The sequence below is a fragment of the Gymnodraco acuticeps genome, unplaced genomic scaffold, assembly GCF_902827175.1.
Source record: "Gymnodraco acuticeps unplaced genomic scaffold, fGymAcu1.1, whole genome shotgun sequence".
NCBI classification, from domain to species: domain Eukaryota; kingdom Metazoa; phylum Chordata; class Actinopteri; order Perciformes; family Bathydraconidae; genus Gymnodraco; species Gymnodraco acuticeps.
The window spans coordinates 198,094-216,982 of NW_022990206.1; the positions used below are offsets into that span (position 1 = coordinate 198,094).

Genomic DNA, 18,889 nt, shown 5'->3' on the forward strand with positions numbered 1-18,889 from the left:
CAGTGGGTATGTACAACACATTCTTGTAGAAGAAAAATAGGTTGACTAGTGTATTTGTCGATGAACAGAAATAAATGGCTAACTATTTTGAATATTGATTAATCTGTAAAGAAATTGTAATAGTAAAATGGCAGAAAATGCTTTGAGCATCTCAATTATGGATATTTCCTGCTTTTCTCTATTTTAAATCATAGCTACTGTACCTTCCTATCTTTAGATTTTGAACTGACATTTTGGATAACAAAATATGAATTGATATTAAAAAAATATTTGACGGTTAATTGATGGTGAAATTGATCATTATCATTAATTGCAGCCCTACTTATCACAATCCATAAACAGACATTTCTCGACCAACATTCATGTTCCCCAGATGATAAACTGTTATTATGTTCATGGTCCAATTATCCAGCCCCATCAAGTCACCAATTATATTTTCCCAATACTTTTCATTCATTTATTAGCAAAACTGCAAAACCACTGGCGGCGTCTGCCTCAGTTGTACTTAACTATTTTATGAAAGTCAACAAAGCAGTGAGTGGAAGAGGTAAAGCATCAGTGTGAGTGAGTCAGCTGTTGCTTATGTCTCATTAAAACTTGAGCACAAGTATATGTAACACAATTACTTTTATGTCTCCCAACCATATAGCACGGAAAGTTACCATCAGGCTGGCAAACTCCATGTAGCATTTAGCAGCTGAAGAACCAAAAATGTACATCACAATTTGGTGGAGAGAAGAACCAAAGTAAAATAAGACCAGCTTTTCCTAAAAAATAATGACAGGCCTGTCTGGGGATTTTCTCTGAGAGCCCTAGACAGGACTGGCGTAGTAGTTATTCCTAAATCATAACAATCATGACATTTAGTAACATTAAGTGAAGGTCATAAACCACAGTAGAATGGCAATTTGCACAACATTACTTTTCTACTCTCATTTAGTGCAACACCATTTGGAATTACTCAAGTGAATAAGCAGTGCTTATAAAACGTTCCCTAACCACAGTGGAAAGTTAATGACTTGTTGCTTTAATAATTTTCTTGTATAACTATTACAATCACAATGATGTAGTGCCCATAAAAAGAACATAACAGAAATAATCAAGTAACAACTTGTGGCGATAAATGCATAGCTGTTAAAATGGGTTTCTGTTCTTTGGTAAATATAGATCTTGTTTACAATAATGGGAGTGAGATATGATGATGCAAATGAACTTAAATGGGAATACATTTAGTATATTTATAATCAGCAGAAACATGGAAACAAAGTGAAAACAAAGTGAAAACATAGAAGAATTGAAATGGATGGATAAACAGCAATAGGACAATTTTCAGCTAAGAACACTGGATGGTGAATTCCAAAAATGCTATAAAAACGAGGCAATAAATAAGCAGTGCCGGTTCAGGAGTCGCGTATATTAACATTTTCAAATAATGAAGCATGCAGAGTATCAATGCAAACTGAGACCATAGTGCACATCATGTGTAAATAATCATGTTTACAGTTTGTACTCTATAGGAGACTGAACCAACTTCTCCTGACGGACTGGTATAACCTTGAAAGGAGATGTAGAAGCTTCTTTTGTAGAAGCTATGCAACCTTATATCCAATTATCCACACTACAAGATATCCCTGTATTAAATCCACATTCATTTTTAGAAAAATAAGGGGAACCACTGTGTGAGACTGGAAAACGACTTCATTCCACGTAACCTTAAAGAGGATTTTAATGCTGAGGGAAGTCATGAACATCTTTAATAAAAAAATCCCCACTGTTTCTCAGATACACACAGCGAGCATCTGCACCGCGAACAAAGCCTCGGACTATCGACTAAATAGCACGGTCTAATCCCATTATACACTCTCTCTTTGAGCCTGACGCACGCAAACACACACGCACACACACGCACACACACACACACACACACACACACACACACACACACACACACACACACACACACACACACACACACACACACACACACACACACACACACACAACCAGGTTTAGACACATCAGAGGGACACAGTCATTTCTGAACATGGGTGGATAATTAAAAACACAATGCTGTTAGCAATAATTATGTCTTTTGGATAAAATGTAAAAGAGGGCCTTGTGAAGGTGTACTTATTATTAAATGTATTCAAAAATTGGTCACATTCATGTTCAATTTGGTATGCGTTTTGGTAATGATGTTACATTTATATGACTTGTAAAATAATATTTTCACCTTTTGGGCAGTATGTTTATTCTCTTTCTTGCACAGAATGTAATGTAAAAATGAATACCACTTATATCGGTCCGTATGTAACAAGGTCTGCCTACCAGCACCTGTAAACATCTCTATTGAGCACGTTATATCACTTTTTCTTTATACTTGGGCCGTTTCTCAATCTCGAGGATACTGGCTTCCAAGCCAATATTTCAAGGATGCTACGTCATCGAGTACCGCCGAAGGACTGTTCCAATCTCCAGTATACTTGGAATTCCACCGAGGCCGCGTCCTTGGTTTGGGGGAAATTTCGAGGCTGCAAATGGGTAGACTTCGCGTCCTTAAAATCCCCACAATGCTTTGCGCACGGACCAATTACAAAAACCCTTGCGGAGAATGGCTGAACCGACGCAGCACACATTTAAATGTAAGTATGTAGTGGCGTAGAACATGTGTTGATAAATATGTTTATTTGTTATCACCAAAAATGTGTTCCGTGAAAGTAAAGCAAGTTCATAATTAGATAGACATTGTGAGGTATTTATTTTCGGTACAGTTTATGTTGAAACCGTTAGAGAGAGTGGCACACTTGTTAGCCTGTTCCATTCTTCTTCGTTTTCCGAAGCCATGGCTTGGAAGCATACTTGCTTCGTTTCTGAAGGAAGTGACTTGGAAGTACGCGACTACCAAACCAGCATCCTCGCGATTGAGAAACGGCCTTGGTGTCATTGGTGCCATAAGAATCTCATGATAGACTCCAGGAAGTAGCAAAGAAATAATCCAGCACGTAATCATCTGCAAAAGAACAACCTGTTGTTTTTACACCTCAGCCTTTGTACAGTTATGTATTTATTCTTTGAACAAATAAGACATTTTTAAGTTTTGTTGTCACTTTATATTTTTGCTGGTAGATGGATTTTGTTGAATGGAACTAGGCTAAGTGTTTCCCTCGTTTCAATATTTGTGTTTACTAAACTTGCTGTCGACAGGTGGTGTCTTTAAATGTACAGTACAGACAAGAGAGTTCTTCACCCTGGACAGGTAATGCCAAAATAATCTCTAATTTTGGTCAAGAGCTAATGTGTTTATTTGCTTACAGGCCTACATTAAAATCATTCTCTGTGGATTAATTCATATCGAGACCCATCTGGGTGAATATATTCTTTATTGATTATTGGTTTCATCATTTAGTACTCTTGTGTTTGTCAGTTTCTCCGTTATGTATCAGGCTGATCCTTCCATAAACCCCATTGCTGCGTAAGCACCGAGTGAGTCACTTCCTCTGCAGGAGAGAGCTGAATGTTCCTGATAAAGTACCTTCTCACAGATGTTTACAACTAAAGATGAGAACAAAAACGCTATCGCATGGTTGAGCAACTCATTCATTTATTCTTATAAAAAAACAGTTTCACCTTGAATTTAAAAATGTTTTGCAAGCAATGGTATCTGTCTCTTTTTCTCTATTCAGTAATTTGTTTCATTTCCTCACTTTGTCTTCTTCTTTGATTCCTTTCCCTTCACAGGCAGATTCCTCCAGGGCAGGAAGTTGTAGGAGACCAGCGCTGTGAGGAGGTATGTAGCCATGCCGGTGTACCCCCCCAGGACCAGACACAGCGGCTGTGCCAGCACGAACAGGCAGAACACGTTCTTTGACGCACGGTCGTCCAGCTCCACCAGATCGTCCTGCGTGGCTTTCATCACCCCGAAAAAATACATCAGTGCCACCCCCGGGTAGAAGGCTAGTTCCTCCATGGTGCTGCGGACAGAATGCTCCCACGCACTAGAAAGCCTTTGGGTTTAACATGTGCAAATGTGTTGGAAAGAAGCTTGTGAAATCCGCTGAAGTATTGAGGGAAGGTATTTGCAGAGACATACTCACCAGGATCCGATTTTCTCTCACTGGCAGACAGAAATCCCTCCGAAGTGTGAAGGTGGATCTGAGAGGAAAACAGACTTGGACCTTTGATCCGTCGTAACAACACTCCTGTCAAACATTATCCACCTGCTGCGCTCCTTATCAGGACACCTTGTAGTTGTTGCCTAATAACACAATCTAAAATATGTTTGTTTTTTAAAGCACTCCTGAAACTGCACAATGAAACTGACCCCCTAGACTAGTACGTCAATATTTCCACATTAACGATCAGCAGGAGTTGTTATTGACCAGCGCAGTATATCCAAGGAGAAGGATATTCACACTGGTACATCCTGTATTATTATAATCTGCAAAAACACAACTAAATCCAACCCAAAAAAAGACATTACAGTACACACTACTTTGCACAGTAACATAAGAACGAAAGAATAACTGAATAGCTTCTTTATTTCGGGTGAATGTTTTAATGACATGTTGAATGGCTTTTTTTATAATCATTTATCATGTCTACACACCTGCTATAAATCTATACATTAATGTATTCTTAGGTCACTAATGCTACTAAACATAATTTACATATCATATACTTGGAATAGTCGGAATGTAAATACCACTCTTATCTGAGCATGGTATTAATCATCTCATCTTACTGTGCTCAAGTAACCAGAAACCTTTTTTAAATCAAAATTGGATTACAACTGTATTTTGTACATCATGGACTGAGTCTGATATCTTTTAAACAAGTATTATAAATAAACGTGCATTTATTTTTGTTTTTGGAGGAGTGTGATTCAGATCTTAAGAAATGTTGGTACCACTTTACAATAAGACTACCCTTATAAAGGGTTTACGAATAGTTTGTAATTCATTTATTAATTAGGTTGTGAACACTTTATAAATCATGAATAAGCTTTTATAAGACATGAGATAAACAGGGCAACTGTGACCGGTTGCTTGCCAAATAGTGAGCCCACATGTATCTGTACTGCTAAGTCTTATATTGACTACCTAGCTTACTTCGTCTTCTTCATCAGCTAGCATCCTTGGTATCTGTTGCTCACTGAGTTGATTCTCGCGAAGTAGCCAATATAAGGCTTAGTCATCTTGCCAAATAGTGAGCCTGTGTTGAAGAATGTTAGAACTGGTTTATAAATGGTTCTTAATGATTAATAAAGTGTATACAACCTAATTATAAACCTTTTTATCAATCCTTTATAAGGGTAGTCTTAGTGGTACTGAAATATTTGACAATTAAAATATGTTCATCTTTTAAAATCTATTAGCAAACTCTGTTTAAGATACTCTGTTTGATATAGTTAGGAATATAACCACAGTCGGTAAAGGCTATACGAGGCAGAGAGTGAGAGTGCAATGTGCTGACATTAGGCTGTCAGTTAGCAGATTGCTTGCTCTTCATTTCTTAAAAGTCTCCGGTGAAGACGTTGCCTGTAGGGAGTTCTTTGCTGCTCAGTCTGGTATTCATCTGGAGTTAAAAAACTCTACGAATGCTCAGTTTGAAAAAAAGCATGGTTTCCCAGGAGGCTGAGCAGTGAACTTTCCCCACATCATTGTATTGACTGTAGATTTGCTCTGGAAAGAGTGGTTATTTGTAATATCATTGTTCTGCAGCTGTTATAACATCCAGCTCTTTGAAACCCCACCGCTGCATCCTGAGGCAGCGCTGGGCCATTAGTTAGTCAATCAGCCACCTATGGCTGCGGTGGTCTTCCATAAATACCGTATGTACGCCAGAGTGAGTTTCATTCCATGGGTCCTTCCGTCTTTTTGTTGGTCGTTCTCAGAGCAATCATTCATAACAGGCTTCTCTGTGATGTTTCCCACCTCAGGGGGGGTTTGATTCTGGATTTAACTGTGGGGACACAGAGGGGGATTAAACTGAGAGAGAACATGTGGCCCTTTTGAGGCTTTTTCAAATCCTCTACTTCTCTACAGGATACAAGTAAGGTACCCACTCTGTTCAACAGCAAGCAGAGAGAAAGACAAAGCCTCAGCTTTCTTATTTAATCCAGCTCAATCATTAATCATCAGGTCAATGATGTTAAAAAGGCACACTGGTGTTACTGTAATAGTTACAACTTTAAGCATTTATTCAATAACGAAGCATGTGCATATGCTTTGAGCTAACCACTCTCTGAGCAGTAAATGCTGATGGTAGTGATACACTACTTTTGCAATGAGAGCTTTCAGCACAAATATACTTTTTGTAGCATGGTTTGTTTTGCCAATACTGGGCTGCAGCCTACAGTATATCATATATGGAAGCAGTACAGCCTAAAATATAAGAGTGACTGCAACAACGATGTGAAACCACTGTGGTTGTGTGTGAAAGATTGATTCCTCGCACAATGGATGCATCTCAAAATCTGTCTCATCTTCTGGCTTGAGAAGATCTCATCTGGTGCTGGAGGACAAACTCCAGCGATTTCAATGGCTAGTAGATTCCTTGAACATGGCAAGGAATCAAATCCCTAAGGTTTATAATGGACTCCATGGTGGTAAAAGAAGCTGGATGGGCCAAAAACAAAATGGCAACGAACTGTGACGGCTGAGTTAAAGGAGATAGATCTAACATGGGACAAAGCACAGCACAAGACAGGTCTCCATGGAGACAGCCTTGTGTCCCATCAGGGAAGAAGAGGATTAAGCTCAAGTGATATACCAGTATAAGGTTAGACAAAGTTAAGGCAAAAGCTCCCTAGACAGTTTATGCCTCAACAGTTTATAATATTAAAACAAGTCTTTTTGTTCTTTTTTTGTTGAACTCCCTTTTATTCAACCTGCCTTGCTCCATTAATGAGTTCTAACATGTCCTCTGACAACACCAGCTGAATATTTGACATAAGCTTAAAGCCAGGTCAGAGCTATTTAAGATAAGAAAAAAGAGTTTGAACCACCTATTTAAAATGCAATAGTACAGTTCTTCAGACTACATTATGTCTGTGAAATACCCCATCATTAATGTATTGTATCTTCATCTGGCCAGTAACTCAGGAGAAATCCCCCCCTGTTTTCTTTAAAGAAATAAAATACAACAAACTATTCTACACAGCAGTAGGCACACTGCCTGTCTTTGTTTTGACTACCTCCTCCAGCAGCCACAATATAAGGTTTAACAAAGGCTACTTAGCTGGAGGCAGGCTGAAAACCAAACAGATTTACTAAATAAATAGTATTCGCTGACCACTTCCTGCATCTAAGACAATACTAAAATTAGGGATAATTGCTTGTGTTTCTTTTGGAAAAAAGTGTTAAAAAACGGACGAATTAACACCGTAAATAAATGTCTTTTGGTTGTGGGGGAAAATGGCATATTTTATTGTAAAGAGCTCCAATTACTTGACAGGCCATTCGTCTGTTTCTGAATAATTGCTTCCAGAAAGGCGATATTTTTGGACAGCATGACGCAAGTAAGCATAAACACAGTTATTAGTGCTTAGGAAACTGCAGGAGACCGAGCACAGGACAGGGAAGGAGGAAAGGGGATATTTGAATCCCCCATGGTGTTATTAATGTGACCAGCACCACAAAGCATTGACCACCTCCTGGTCCACCGCAATGGGATGGCAATAGTATTTAAAGGAGATATGCAGTGTTTTGCACGTCTTTGCTATTGATCACTCAACAAGCTTCTTAAGACATTCAGAAATAGACATCACTTGTTTCTAAGGAACTAGCAGCACCAATCCTTCCCAAGGGTTGTGGTATTTGTTACAGCTTAATTACACAGAAAACAAACTGCTGATATCTGATTGTTGGACTGCTCAAAACCTTTGTTTAACTGTGATGGATAGAAAAGTATTGATTTGAACACCATCGAGGTTAGATGTTACTTTGATTGATGACTCTACCACATCGTAGAACAACCATGAAAAAAAATGTACTGTCTAAAGAGATGAGTCAGGTCGACAAGAAAACATGACTCAAAGGATTCTTATCAATATCCAGGGGAGGAAATACTATTCAATTTCAACAACAGTCCCCTTCACTTTAAGATCAACGCAGATAAATGGATGGAAATAGATTGTTGCATCTTGTTCTAGGCATTTACATTTAGTATCTGGAATCAGTTAGTGTGCATAATGCGATTGCTACTCGAGCTAATAGCTGTTGTGAAGGTCTCCCTCCTTTTTTTGTTTATATGTTGTTGTTGTTATCCTCTGGCCCTGCTTCTGCCAACCCCCTCCTTGGAACATCTGCGATAATGTGTTCACCCACACTCACAGCAAGCCCTTAAAATACATGAATCATCCTCGTAGAAAAAAGGGTGTGTATGTCGATGTGTGTGCCTCTTTATCTCCATTTAAGGGTCGTTCAGACACACATGAGAAAATCATTTGTCTTTATATGTGCACATTAGTGCGTGCCTTTGAAGGAATGATTGAGTGTGAGTGTGCATGTGCGTTCGTTTGTGTGTGTGTGTGTGTGCATGTGTGCGTGTGTGTTCCTGATCCTAAGCTGGAGAGCTGTGTGGGTAGAAGCGTCCTGTCTCTGTGTATCAATTGATTTCCAGAATCCAGATGCTCTATGCAGAAAAGTGCTCTGTGCTTCTGCTCCCATTTAAGAGTGTGTGTATGTGTGTGTGTGTGTGTGTGAGAGACATGTGTATGTGAGAACTTGGTAAGAAGGTTCGAGAGTGACAGATCAATAGACCATGAAGGTACAGTGACACATAAAACTTTAATTTTCCAAGATCCAAACAGCAGTCTGTGGGAAACAGCTGGCTGTTTAGTTATTCATGACAAGGCGTGTTTTTCGTGCCTACATATATATGTGTGTAAGTCAGTTGTCTATGCATGAGAAAAAGAGAGAGCGAAAAGTGTCAGAACAAGTGTGATAAACAGTGGCGCCGTGGAGATAGGAAGACACACACACACACACTCCGCATTTAGGAACTCTAGTTATCCAGAAATTACAAACCCATCCCTTTTTTGGCAGTTGCACCAGTTTAGCATATTCTCTGCAATGTGGTTTACAGGTCTTTAGGTCTTAGCTGCATACAACAGACTAACGATGGATGGTGGCCATTACATCTTTATGTATACCTATTTGTAATTAATATTGATTTTAATCTAGCATGGACACATTTGAATTGGCATCTGCATTTTGCAAAATGTCATGCTCATGCCTCAATCCTCAACAGAAAAATACTGAATTCCATACAATGGGATACATAGTTACAATTTTGAACGAAGTAGGGCCTATAAATGAATTTGGATTGTTTGGAAAGCTACTACTGTGAGTATTACTGCTAAAACAGGGTCTGGATATGTCTGCGACTTTTCTCTATTATTGAGCTGGTTTGTGGAGCTGTCCATTGTGCTGAAATATTTATCCCTTCCAAAATCATCCATTGAAACAAAGCTGTGCCCACTGGAGGATAGTCTTTTACTCCCTTGGCTGAGGAGGTAAATACCATCTAAATATATTCTGGATACAAGTTGAGTTTTAAGAAATAAACTGAATCAATATATTCATTTATCATAAACCACCTCCAGACCCCTTATCCTGCGACCTGTTGGGGGGTCCCAATCACTAGCTTTGCAACCAGCAGGGTCTCACAAGTGTCTGTTATGACAAGCTGATCTTTATTGAATGGGTTTGACCGGTTTTTACACCAAACCTCCAAAGAGTCTTCAATATTAAAAACGCACAAGTGCGTAATTAAATTATCATGACACTCTCGCTCACACTCATTGTCAGAGCGCAGCAGCGGGAGCACCGGGGCATGGGCAGGGTTGCCAGCTCTTGAGTGTTATTCCGTGTGGGAGGAGGAGGAGGAGGCTGGGTGTGTTTGAGAGTATCTAGCCTTCTCTCTGCACGCTCTGCTGTGCGCACTGACTGAAGACAAAGCGCAGAGAGGAGTCCACCTCTCCATGTGATGTGCAGCCGCTCAGTGAGGGCGCAACCGTAATCTCAGATACTGCCCCTCGTAAAAAAAAAAGAAGAAGAAGAAAAAAAACATTTTATTTACGCTGCATGCGGACAGTTAAGTGCGTCTCTGCTTTGTTGAGTGTTTCAACTCAATCAGTGCTCCCACCTCTCCAGCCTCAACATTTGTGAAGTGGCTGCCTCACCCGCTCGGACCGGAGGCCGCCTGGTCTCCGATCTGGTCTCCGGAGTCACCGGAGAGTCCACGCGCTCCGTCAGGGCCAAGCTGTGCGGCACGCGGATCAGACCCGAGCCGCCACGATCACTGGCCATGGAGATGATGGAAGGAGACGTTACGGACAAATTAGATGACATGTCTTCGGTGTACGACTTCGACCCGCTCACCGGCAACATCCCCGCCACCAAAGTAGAAATCACCGTCTCCTGCAGGTGAGTTGAGGCGTCCGCAGTGAGGAGAGGAAAGTTCGTTGAGAGGAATGTGTGGTAGAAAAGTTGTGACAACGCCCCACCCTTCCTGTAGGATTCTGTTATTCGGCGAAATTATGTGTGATAAATAGAGACAACTTGTTCATTACGCACCCGTTGTAATGAATTACAGGTTTTGGGTGGGGACAAGGGCTGCCACTCTGCATGGTTTAGTTTAACAATAAATGCGTTGACCATTGTTTATACCAAGTCTTCTTTTGTATTATTACTTGATTGATTTGTGTGTATTTCTGGTAGAACACAAAGTTAAAAGCACCTCTAAACTGTTCGACATGTCCCATTACCAGTGGTTAGAGTTCTGGAGATTTGCAGAACTTCACATTAGTGATAGCTGGCGTTTAACATGCAAAGGAAAGGTATGTGCACAACGAGACAAGCTCTTATTACTGCAATACCAGTTAAGAAGAAAATCTCCTCCTACTGTTGGGTGACACTAGCACAACGCCCTTTCTGTATGTGCTGTACCAATAGTCACACTCTACAAGTCAAAATCTAGGAATCTGCACCTGGCTGAGGGGTTATCTGCATGGATAGTGGTGCCCTAGAAATAGAATATGTTTTTTTTTCTCCAGGTACTGTAGGTTTTCACTGACAATGATTGTTTACCTTAGTCTTTGGTGAAAACAAAAATGTACCAATACTAAAAAAGTCAAGAACAAACATGAAGAATAAAACAAACCTTACATTTTTTTTAATGTTCTGAGCTGCATAGCTGTGTGCAAAATGTTCACAAATATTGAACAGGGGATGTGCTAAAGATCAAAGGAGATAGAATATGTGCAATGATGTATGTCACCTCGGCTGTTTCAGCACCTGCATCTCCTCTCTCTTCTTTATAAAGAACTGAATGTTGAAGATTGAAATGTTTACATTAGATTCACACAGCATCCATGTCCCTGGCCCTCATCTTAATCAGATCTAATTTAATTTTAATTTTTAGGTATTTCTCTTTCAGAAAGTAGCTTGCTCAGAGAGAATACACAGTCACTCCTCTTCCCATTAAGATTTAAAGTCAAAGCTTTCAAGGCCTTTCTCCTCTCAGATTTACAATCTCCTGCTGGCATGTGTTTGCAATACTCTCTCTCTCTCTCACACTCTCACTCACACACACACACACACACACACACACACACACACACACACACACACACACACACACACACACACACACACACACACACACACACACCACACACACACACACACACACACACACACACACACACACACACACACACACACACACACACACAGAGATATTCACGCACACACACATGCTCACATCTCTCTGGTCTTTGATGCTGGGTTTTGGGTTGGTGAGCCATCGAAGCAGAATGAGTTTGAGCTATACCAAGCTGTGTGTGCATTATTGATGGAATATCTGCTGTTCAGAGAAGCTCACTGCCACATCTCTAAGCTCAGGGTAAAAAAAAAGCACAAACACTGGAGATGAGTGTGTTTTAATTTACTGAATGAAAAAGCATTTGCTCGTTTGTGTTGAGAAGGATATTGTGGGCGATAGTGGAAAAACAGTTTAGTTTCAGGCAGAGAGGGTGGAGAGCAAAGTGTGTTGCATACACCAGTCGAAGCCCTGCATGGATGTTGAATTTGTCAGCATTTAATGATGAGGCTATTGGGATTACATGCCTCAGTGATGTGCAATTAAGCACCATTCAGGTAAATGATAAGTACTCTTCTGACAACTCCTTGCATTTATGCAAATTATTTATCAGACATGTGTATGAGATTGTTGGTAATTATGTGCTGATGTGAGTTGGAAAAAGAAGGAGACAGGCAGAGTAATGGTGCAGAGGACTCCTATAACAGAAAGAAGAGGATTTTGGGAAGAAGAAATCATTAATTACAAGAGCTTTTTCCTCCTGCTTCACTGCTGCTTTGCTTGTGTGTGTGTATGTGTGTGTGTGTGTGTGTGTGTGTGTGTGTGTGTGTGTGTGCGTGTGTGTGTGTGTGTGTGCATGTGTGTGTGTGTGTGTGTGTGTGTGTGTGTGTGTGTGTGTGCATGTGTGTGTGTGGTGTGTGTCGGTTTATGTGTGATGGAAATAATGAGATGAGTGAGAATGAGAGCCAGACAATAAGCAATACATGCAGAGAGTGCTTCATAAATAAGTTAACATTTGATGCACACATGACTTTGGCCAATAAATTAGCTTTAAAGACACCTCAATTTCCCAGGATCTTCCCATAACTGAGCCTCACATTTTAATCCGAAAACTGCAACACCTGTGGTGTTAAATATTTAAATGTATAACCACTGATTCAGCTCCTCCTAAAGCAGAGTACATCAACATTGTTCTGTCAGATTCAAACATTTCTTATAACATTTCAAAGACTCACAAACCCTCCAAATCCTTTGTACAGATGTTGTGTGAGTCGTTTTCAAGAAAAGGTGCTGTCGTTCTTTGCTATTCTCCCTTTGTCCTCATGTACATGCTTGCTCTAAAACCTCCGAACCGTGATAATAGCTGTTCCCTCTGGGGTTAATACCCCTTATTACAGAATACACCCCCTGCTTTTGACAACGGATTATTATCAGGGCCAATGACAAATGGGGAGGAGTGGGTGGGAGCTGGATCCGTAAAATGAGAGGGGGGAATGATAAGAATAGGTTTGTTTTTCATTCAGGGTGGGGAAGAAAATTACGTATTTGGTAGCAGAATGCTGCAAATAGTGCCTCATTCATTTGTAGCTGCAGCAACCTGTTCAATGCTAATGCAGTAAATTAAACTTTATGATCAGAACCTTCACCAAGGGATTTTAGCCACGCCTCAACCACACTTTGTATATGAACAGACAGTCCTTGGGAAACGTCTGTCACCGTGTTAACATCTCTCAGTATGGTTGATGAGACGTTTCCAGATCATTTGTTTTGTCGGAAAGCTTGTCCTTCAGGAGTTCTGTCAGAAACAGAAAACTGGTGAAATAGTTTTCAATAAAAAAAGAAAAGAAAGATGAGGATGTGGGACCAACATGTGTTTTTCTTAAATTGGTGTTTACACTCCCAGGGGGCTTGTCAGTCAAACGTCTGCTTCCTGGGGAGAAATTAAGGGACAGGGGTACAATTGGCAAGAGTACAGGAAAGTGTGGGTGTAAATCCTACAGCCCCACAGCCAAACAACAGTCTTTTTGTTCAGCCCTTTGTTCAATATCTCTGAAAGGGTGTAATAATGCTTAATTTACAGTTAAAAGACTATTCTTCCCAAGACAAAAGCCTAAAGAAATCCTAAAATGAATTACAGTTTACATTATACAATTATTTGTTATCAGAAAGGGTGACATTGTTAAAGGTAGATTGCATATACAATATTCTATAGGCACCACAGAGTCATTCTGTCAGCCCCGTGCTGACTTGAATGGGGATTGAGTAGTTCATTCATGCGGCTCATCTAGACTCTACAGATGTTGTCACTCCAAATTGATCAAATTCTTATAGTGACCAGTAGGGATCTATGGCAGAACCTACCATGGCCAATTCTTCTAGTGTATTCAAACATGTAATTCAATTGAAAATACATCTGTGATGCCACTGTGGGTTCATCTTGAGAGGGTGTGGCTGTGCTGCATCCAGCCGCTTGATTGTAGTAACTCAGGGCACCTGGGTCTGGTGCCCTGCAGCTATTTTAAAGCCTCTCTACTCCTCTCTGTTCTCCCTCTGCTTCTCCCTGCAGGCACCCCGGTTTTGTTGAGTATGCTATGAGTTCCTTCAGTTGCTTCACTTTGTGCACTTCAACACTCTCACACATCTCCATACAATCCTCACCCTGCATTTACACTACTGATGATACCACTGACATCAACACCTCATGCGTTACTTGCTTTGCACTTGATTCATTTGGTTGATTTGAATGTTTTGCTTAAATAAACATATTTTGTTAAACGTGGATATGGTGTGTCTCCTCTTTGTTGTGGCCTTTTGAGCCAGGTCATAACAACATCTCATAAATGTATCACCGTCATTTGATTGTGAAACATCTGATATTCGTTTCATATCCCAGTCTTTTCATCTGTTGCTTTTCAGAAGAAAGTCAAAGTCTGATCTTCACAAAGAAGTACTTATGTGTCTAAAGTTGCCTAAAGCCATTTTTGAGTCTCTCCAGTCAGCTGAGGATAGACTGTCCGGCTTGTGTGCTAAAGAGTATTCAGTCAGTGAAGGAGCACCAGCTGCTGAGAGCCATAATGATAAGCAATGAATCCACCTGGCATTACTGTGGGCTGGAGCCTGCAAAGCCAATGCGAGGAATCCAAGAATTCAAAGCAAACATATTTCTGAGTTTCTAAAGCAAATAATTCAATTTCATTTCATCATAACTGTAGACTTTGTAACTTGTAGCTCCTAATAGCCGTTCCTTGTCCTTTCAGACCTGACCTAAATGAACCCGCCTTGGACTACCGAATTACAATCAGAAATACTTTATTGATCCCTGGGAGGAAAATAAGTCGAACCCAGGACCTGAATTCAAGACTTGAACCCGACTATAGACTAGGTTATATTTCTGCTGTTTCTAGAGCTGGTCCTTGAAAGTCAATAAGTCGAATGATCCGAATGTGTGAGTGATTGCAATATATTTTCAGCTATATATGAAAGCAGATGAAAAAGCAAAATCTGAGAGCCCTCACTGGTTGTATACATCTTGGCCTACTATGTGTGCAAGGGGCTGATGGGACACAAATGAGTCAGGAAGGGGGAGGTGTGACTGTCGACAAGCTTTGGGTCGAAGGTCACATCGACTGAAGTCTGAGCACAGAGATCGAATTAAATCATTAAAGGATTGTCCTAGTCTTGAAAGTGAAGCATAGATTTTCAATGGATTAAATATAGGTCTTGTATCGGCTGGATATTAATAACTGGTGGCTTGTGGGAGTGATATAATGTTGCTATTCCTGTAGTGCACAGCTCTTTAGAAGCGGTGATTTCTCATCTTGGTTCCTGAGTGCACGGCATTGCATTGCATGCGTTTCTATGATTAAATTCCTCTGCTAAATGTCTGGATGCTCTGCATTTGCATACGGCTTTATGCTGATGAGGACCCCGGTTTCCGCATCTGATGGTTCCCTCCACGGATCTGGGACAGATATGAAAGCAGCTCTCAGTGTGGAAAAGCCCTCGGGAGATCCGACGCTACGGTTTGGCATCACTCTGATTTCCCATGCTCTCTTTAGATTGGAGCACTTTTGATGTGCAAATGTGCTGCACTAGGAGCATCATCGAAGCGAAATGAACCATATGAACAACGTGGTGTATAAAACATGAGCTCAGACTGCAACAGACTTCTGTTGTGGACGACACACCACCACCAAAAGTGAGATAGACCTCTGTCCTCTCCTCTCACTCCCGCATGCTGTCAGTCATTTTGTGGCACAACAACTGGGCACACTGCCTGAGAGCACACAGCCAACCGACTTAAGCTGGTTAGAGAAAATTAGGTATGGGGAGAGAGATAGAGGCAACAAGAGAGGACACATAGTGTGGATGGTGAGGAGCAGATACATGAGAACTGAGATGAGAAACATATGGAGGTGGTCATGTTCTTCATCGCACAGAAACTGGAGGACAGAGAAGTGAATTCATTAGGAAACGCAAATGAGGGACTTGCATGTTAGAAAGGAAACCTACAGACAAAGATATCATGATTGTAATTCCTGCTCATGGCGTATGATTAGTATTACTGTCACTGACAGTACAGGAGCTGCAGGTGAGCCTCCGTCATTAATGCGATGCAACATTTCTGTCAATGTTGCAGTAATGAGAAGAATGAGGATCTTTTAAAATGTGTTGGAGGGATGCAGAACTGAAATGACACTTCCAGCTATATACTGTGGTTTGTTGATAACACCGAATTATAATTTGTATTGCTTCAGATAGCAGCCCGCAGGTTACAGTAGAAATATATTACATGTTGGGTAATTGCATTTAAAACCTCAATGTGCTTTCACACCTACTGTATGATAGAAAGGATCAACAAAAGCCCTCAGATAGCCTACAAGTCAGAGATGTTCACAAGTCTTTTTTTGCAAGTCCAAGTCAAGTCTCAAGTCTTTGGTCACGAGTCCAAGTCAAGTCTCAAGTCTCTAAAAAATAAAAGTCTCTTCTGGTTGTAATAAGCCTTCTATTGTCTGCTGCTATCCAGTCTGTTAAGAATACTGCACAGCTATATCTAAGAAATTCAAAGCATTTACTGTATTATTATCACTCCTATATCTATTAGCATACAGTATCAGTACTGATTAGTTGTTTGTTATATGATCACTTTAAACAGGCTATTGCAATGCAATATGAGGAAAAAACATCACAAATACTTTATTAATCCCCCGCAGGGAAACTGTGTTAAAAGTACTTAAAAGTAAACATTTGTTCTGTGCCATTTTGCAACTAAAAAACTATTGCTGCAATATTATCTGAAATATACTGAACTGGTGATATTAAAACATGACCTGTTCCAAAAGAGATATCTACCATTAACACCATTTACCAGCCAAATGCTGGTAAATCATGCAAGTGGCTGGTACTGTATGTTGCACGCACCAGCCAAAAATAACAATGGCAATCTATTGAGTGGCTGGTAACATTTCAACATTCACTAGGCTAGCCATTTGGCCAGTGGACACAAATGTTAAAATTTGACCTCTGCAACCGTATTGTTTAATTACACTGGGTCTCTAATGACATCTTTTAAGTCTACTATAAATAAACATATTCCTCTATCCCAGGGGTGGCCAACCAGTCAGAGGTTAAGAGCCACATTTTTTCTATGTTACTGCAAAGAGCCACATCAAACACACAGTCACTGATACCGCTTGTTTCAGTTTTTTGTTTTCTGGAGACAAGATTTCAACCACGTCACTGATGCATTTTTGTGGCATTGGGATATATATTTTTTAAATCCTCTGGAGCAGAGAGAAGAGCTGTGGATTATTGTTATTGATTATTGCATCAGTGTTTCTTAGGGTCAAAAACACTAAACTCACAACTTCAAATGAAAGCGTTTAGTTTATTTAATAAAAGAGCACATGTTCAATGTGAAAAGTGACAGTAGTTATAGATTATTTGCAATTTGGTGCTATATATATATTTAAAAAAAAATTATATATATTTTTTAAACACCTTGAATTTCAGGGGGGGCGCGGGGCTCCGTTGGCGGGGTGCAAGACAATGGTATGGGAAACACTGGATAGTAGTGTTTAATCAACGATAGGTTTTCCCCCCCTCAAAAGGTGATTGGTTCACTGCATCGCAGGTATTATTGTGATTGGCTCTTGGGCCACATCAAAATTAGACGCGCTGTCATCCTCTCATACTGACACCTGACACCACACATACACACGTAGGGAGAGCCCGGACGAAAGTAACACGGGACGAAAGTAACACGGAACGAAAGTAACGGAGCAATTTTATCCGAGCCCAAACAACTTTGACCGGCCAAATTACGTCAGAATGATCAGCATTCAATACTTAACAGACCTACTAAATATCAGGTTTAACTGTCAGGAGTAGCTGGTGTTGTCACGATACCAACATTTTGGTTTCGATACCAAGTCAAGAATTGCGATTCCGATTATTTTTCGATACTTTTCTTAAAAAAAGGGAAACAGTCTTAAATGTAATTATTGTGCTTTATTTCACACCAGAACCAGAACCATAACACAAACTTTTAAACAATGAGAACAATAAATTAAATAAATGACAAGAATTCGTATTAAATACAATTAATACATCTCTTACAGACAGGCCTCGTGGTGTCCGTAGGCTTGCCCTCACTGTCAGAGATATAGCTCAAATACATCAAAATGTCGCTTCTGGCGTCTTTTTTGTCAACAAGCCGAGGCGCAGCGGCAGTTGCACTCCCACTTGCAGCCATGCTTCTCGTTTTCTCACATGCTCTGGCAGCTAGCGCGTGCACGAGAGCGGGGAGGCACTTGAGCGTGCTTGAGAGGGGCGGGACTGCAGGCACGGCTGCAGTGCAGGGAGTGGAAGCAGAGCGCTGAACACACACAGCTCTTATTTAAACGGCGCTTTCTCACCGTCATTCTTAAACGGAGGAATCGTAACTTTTTTAACGGCAGGGTATCGCGGTATACCTTTCAAGTATCGGTACACCTTGCACCAAAACTCACACATATAAAATTCAATATGAACTGAAGAGCCGCATGAAACTAGGCAAAGAGCCGCATGCGGCTCGAGAGCCGCAGGTTGGCCACCCCTGCTCTATCCTCTCACTCAAACCCAGTGTAATGGTAACCTGATAAACCTGTAACATTAACGTTACGTGGTCAACAATAAACCTGTAACCTGCCTATAAACCGACAGATGTATTTATGTATGTAACTATGTATTTTTCTACGTTTAACGTTAGCCAGTGGCAGCGGAACGTAATGATTAACGTTAC

The 18,889-nt window shown here is 40.5% G+C and overlaps 1 protein-coding gene across 2 annotated transcripts in view; it reads left to right on the top strand.

Annotated features, from left to right (window-relative positions):
- The first annotated feature begins 9,791 nt into the window (after positions 1–9,791).
- The window catches only part of cpne5b (copine Vb), a 143,085-nt gene continuing 133,987 nt past the window's right edge, over positions 9,792–18,889 (top strand). For both annotated transcript variants that reach the window (XM_034218372.1, XM_034218373.1), the window contains exon 1: positions 9,792–10,430. In XM_034218372.1, the coding sequence (XP_034074263.1) occupies positions 10,312–10,430 (119 nt within the window). In that variant the 5' untranslated portion in view covers positions 9,792–10,311. The remainder of the gene's footprint in view (positions 10,431–18,889) is intronic.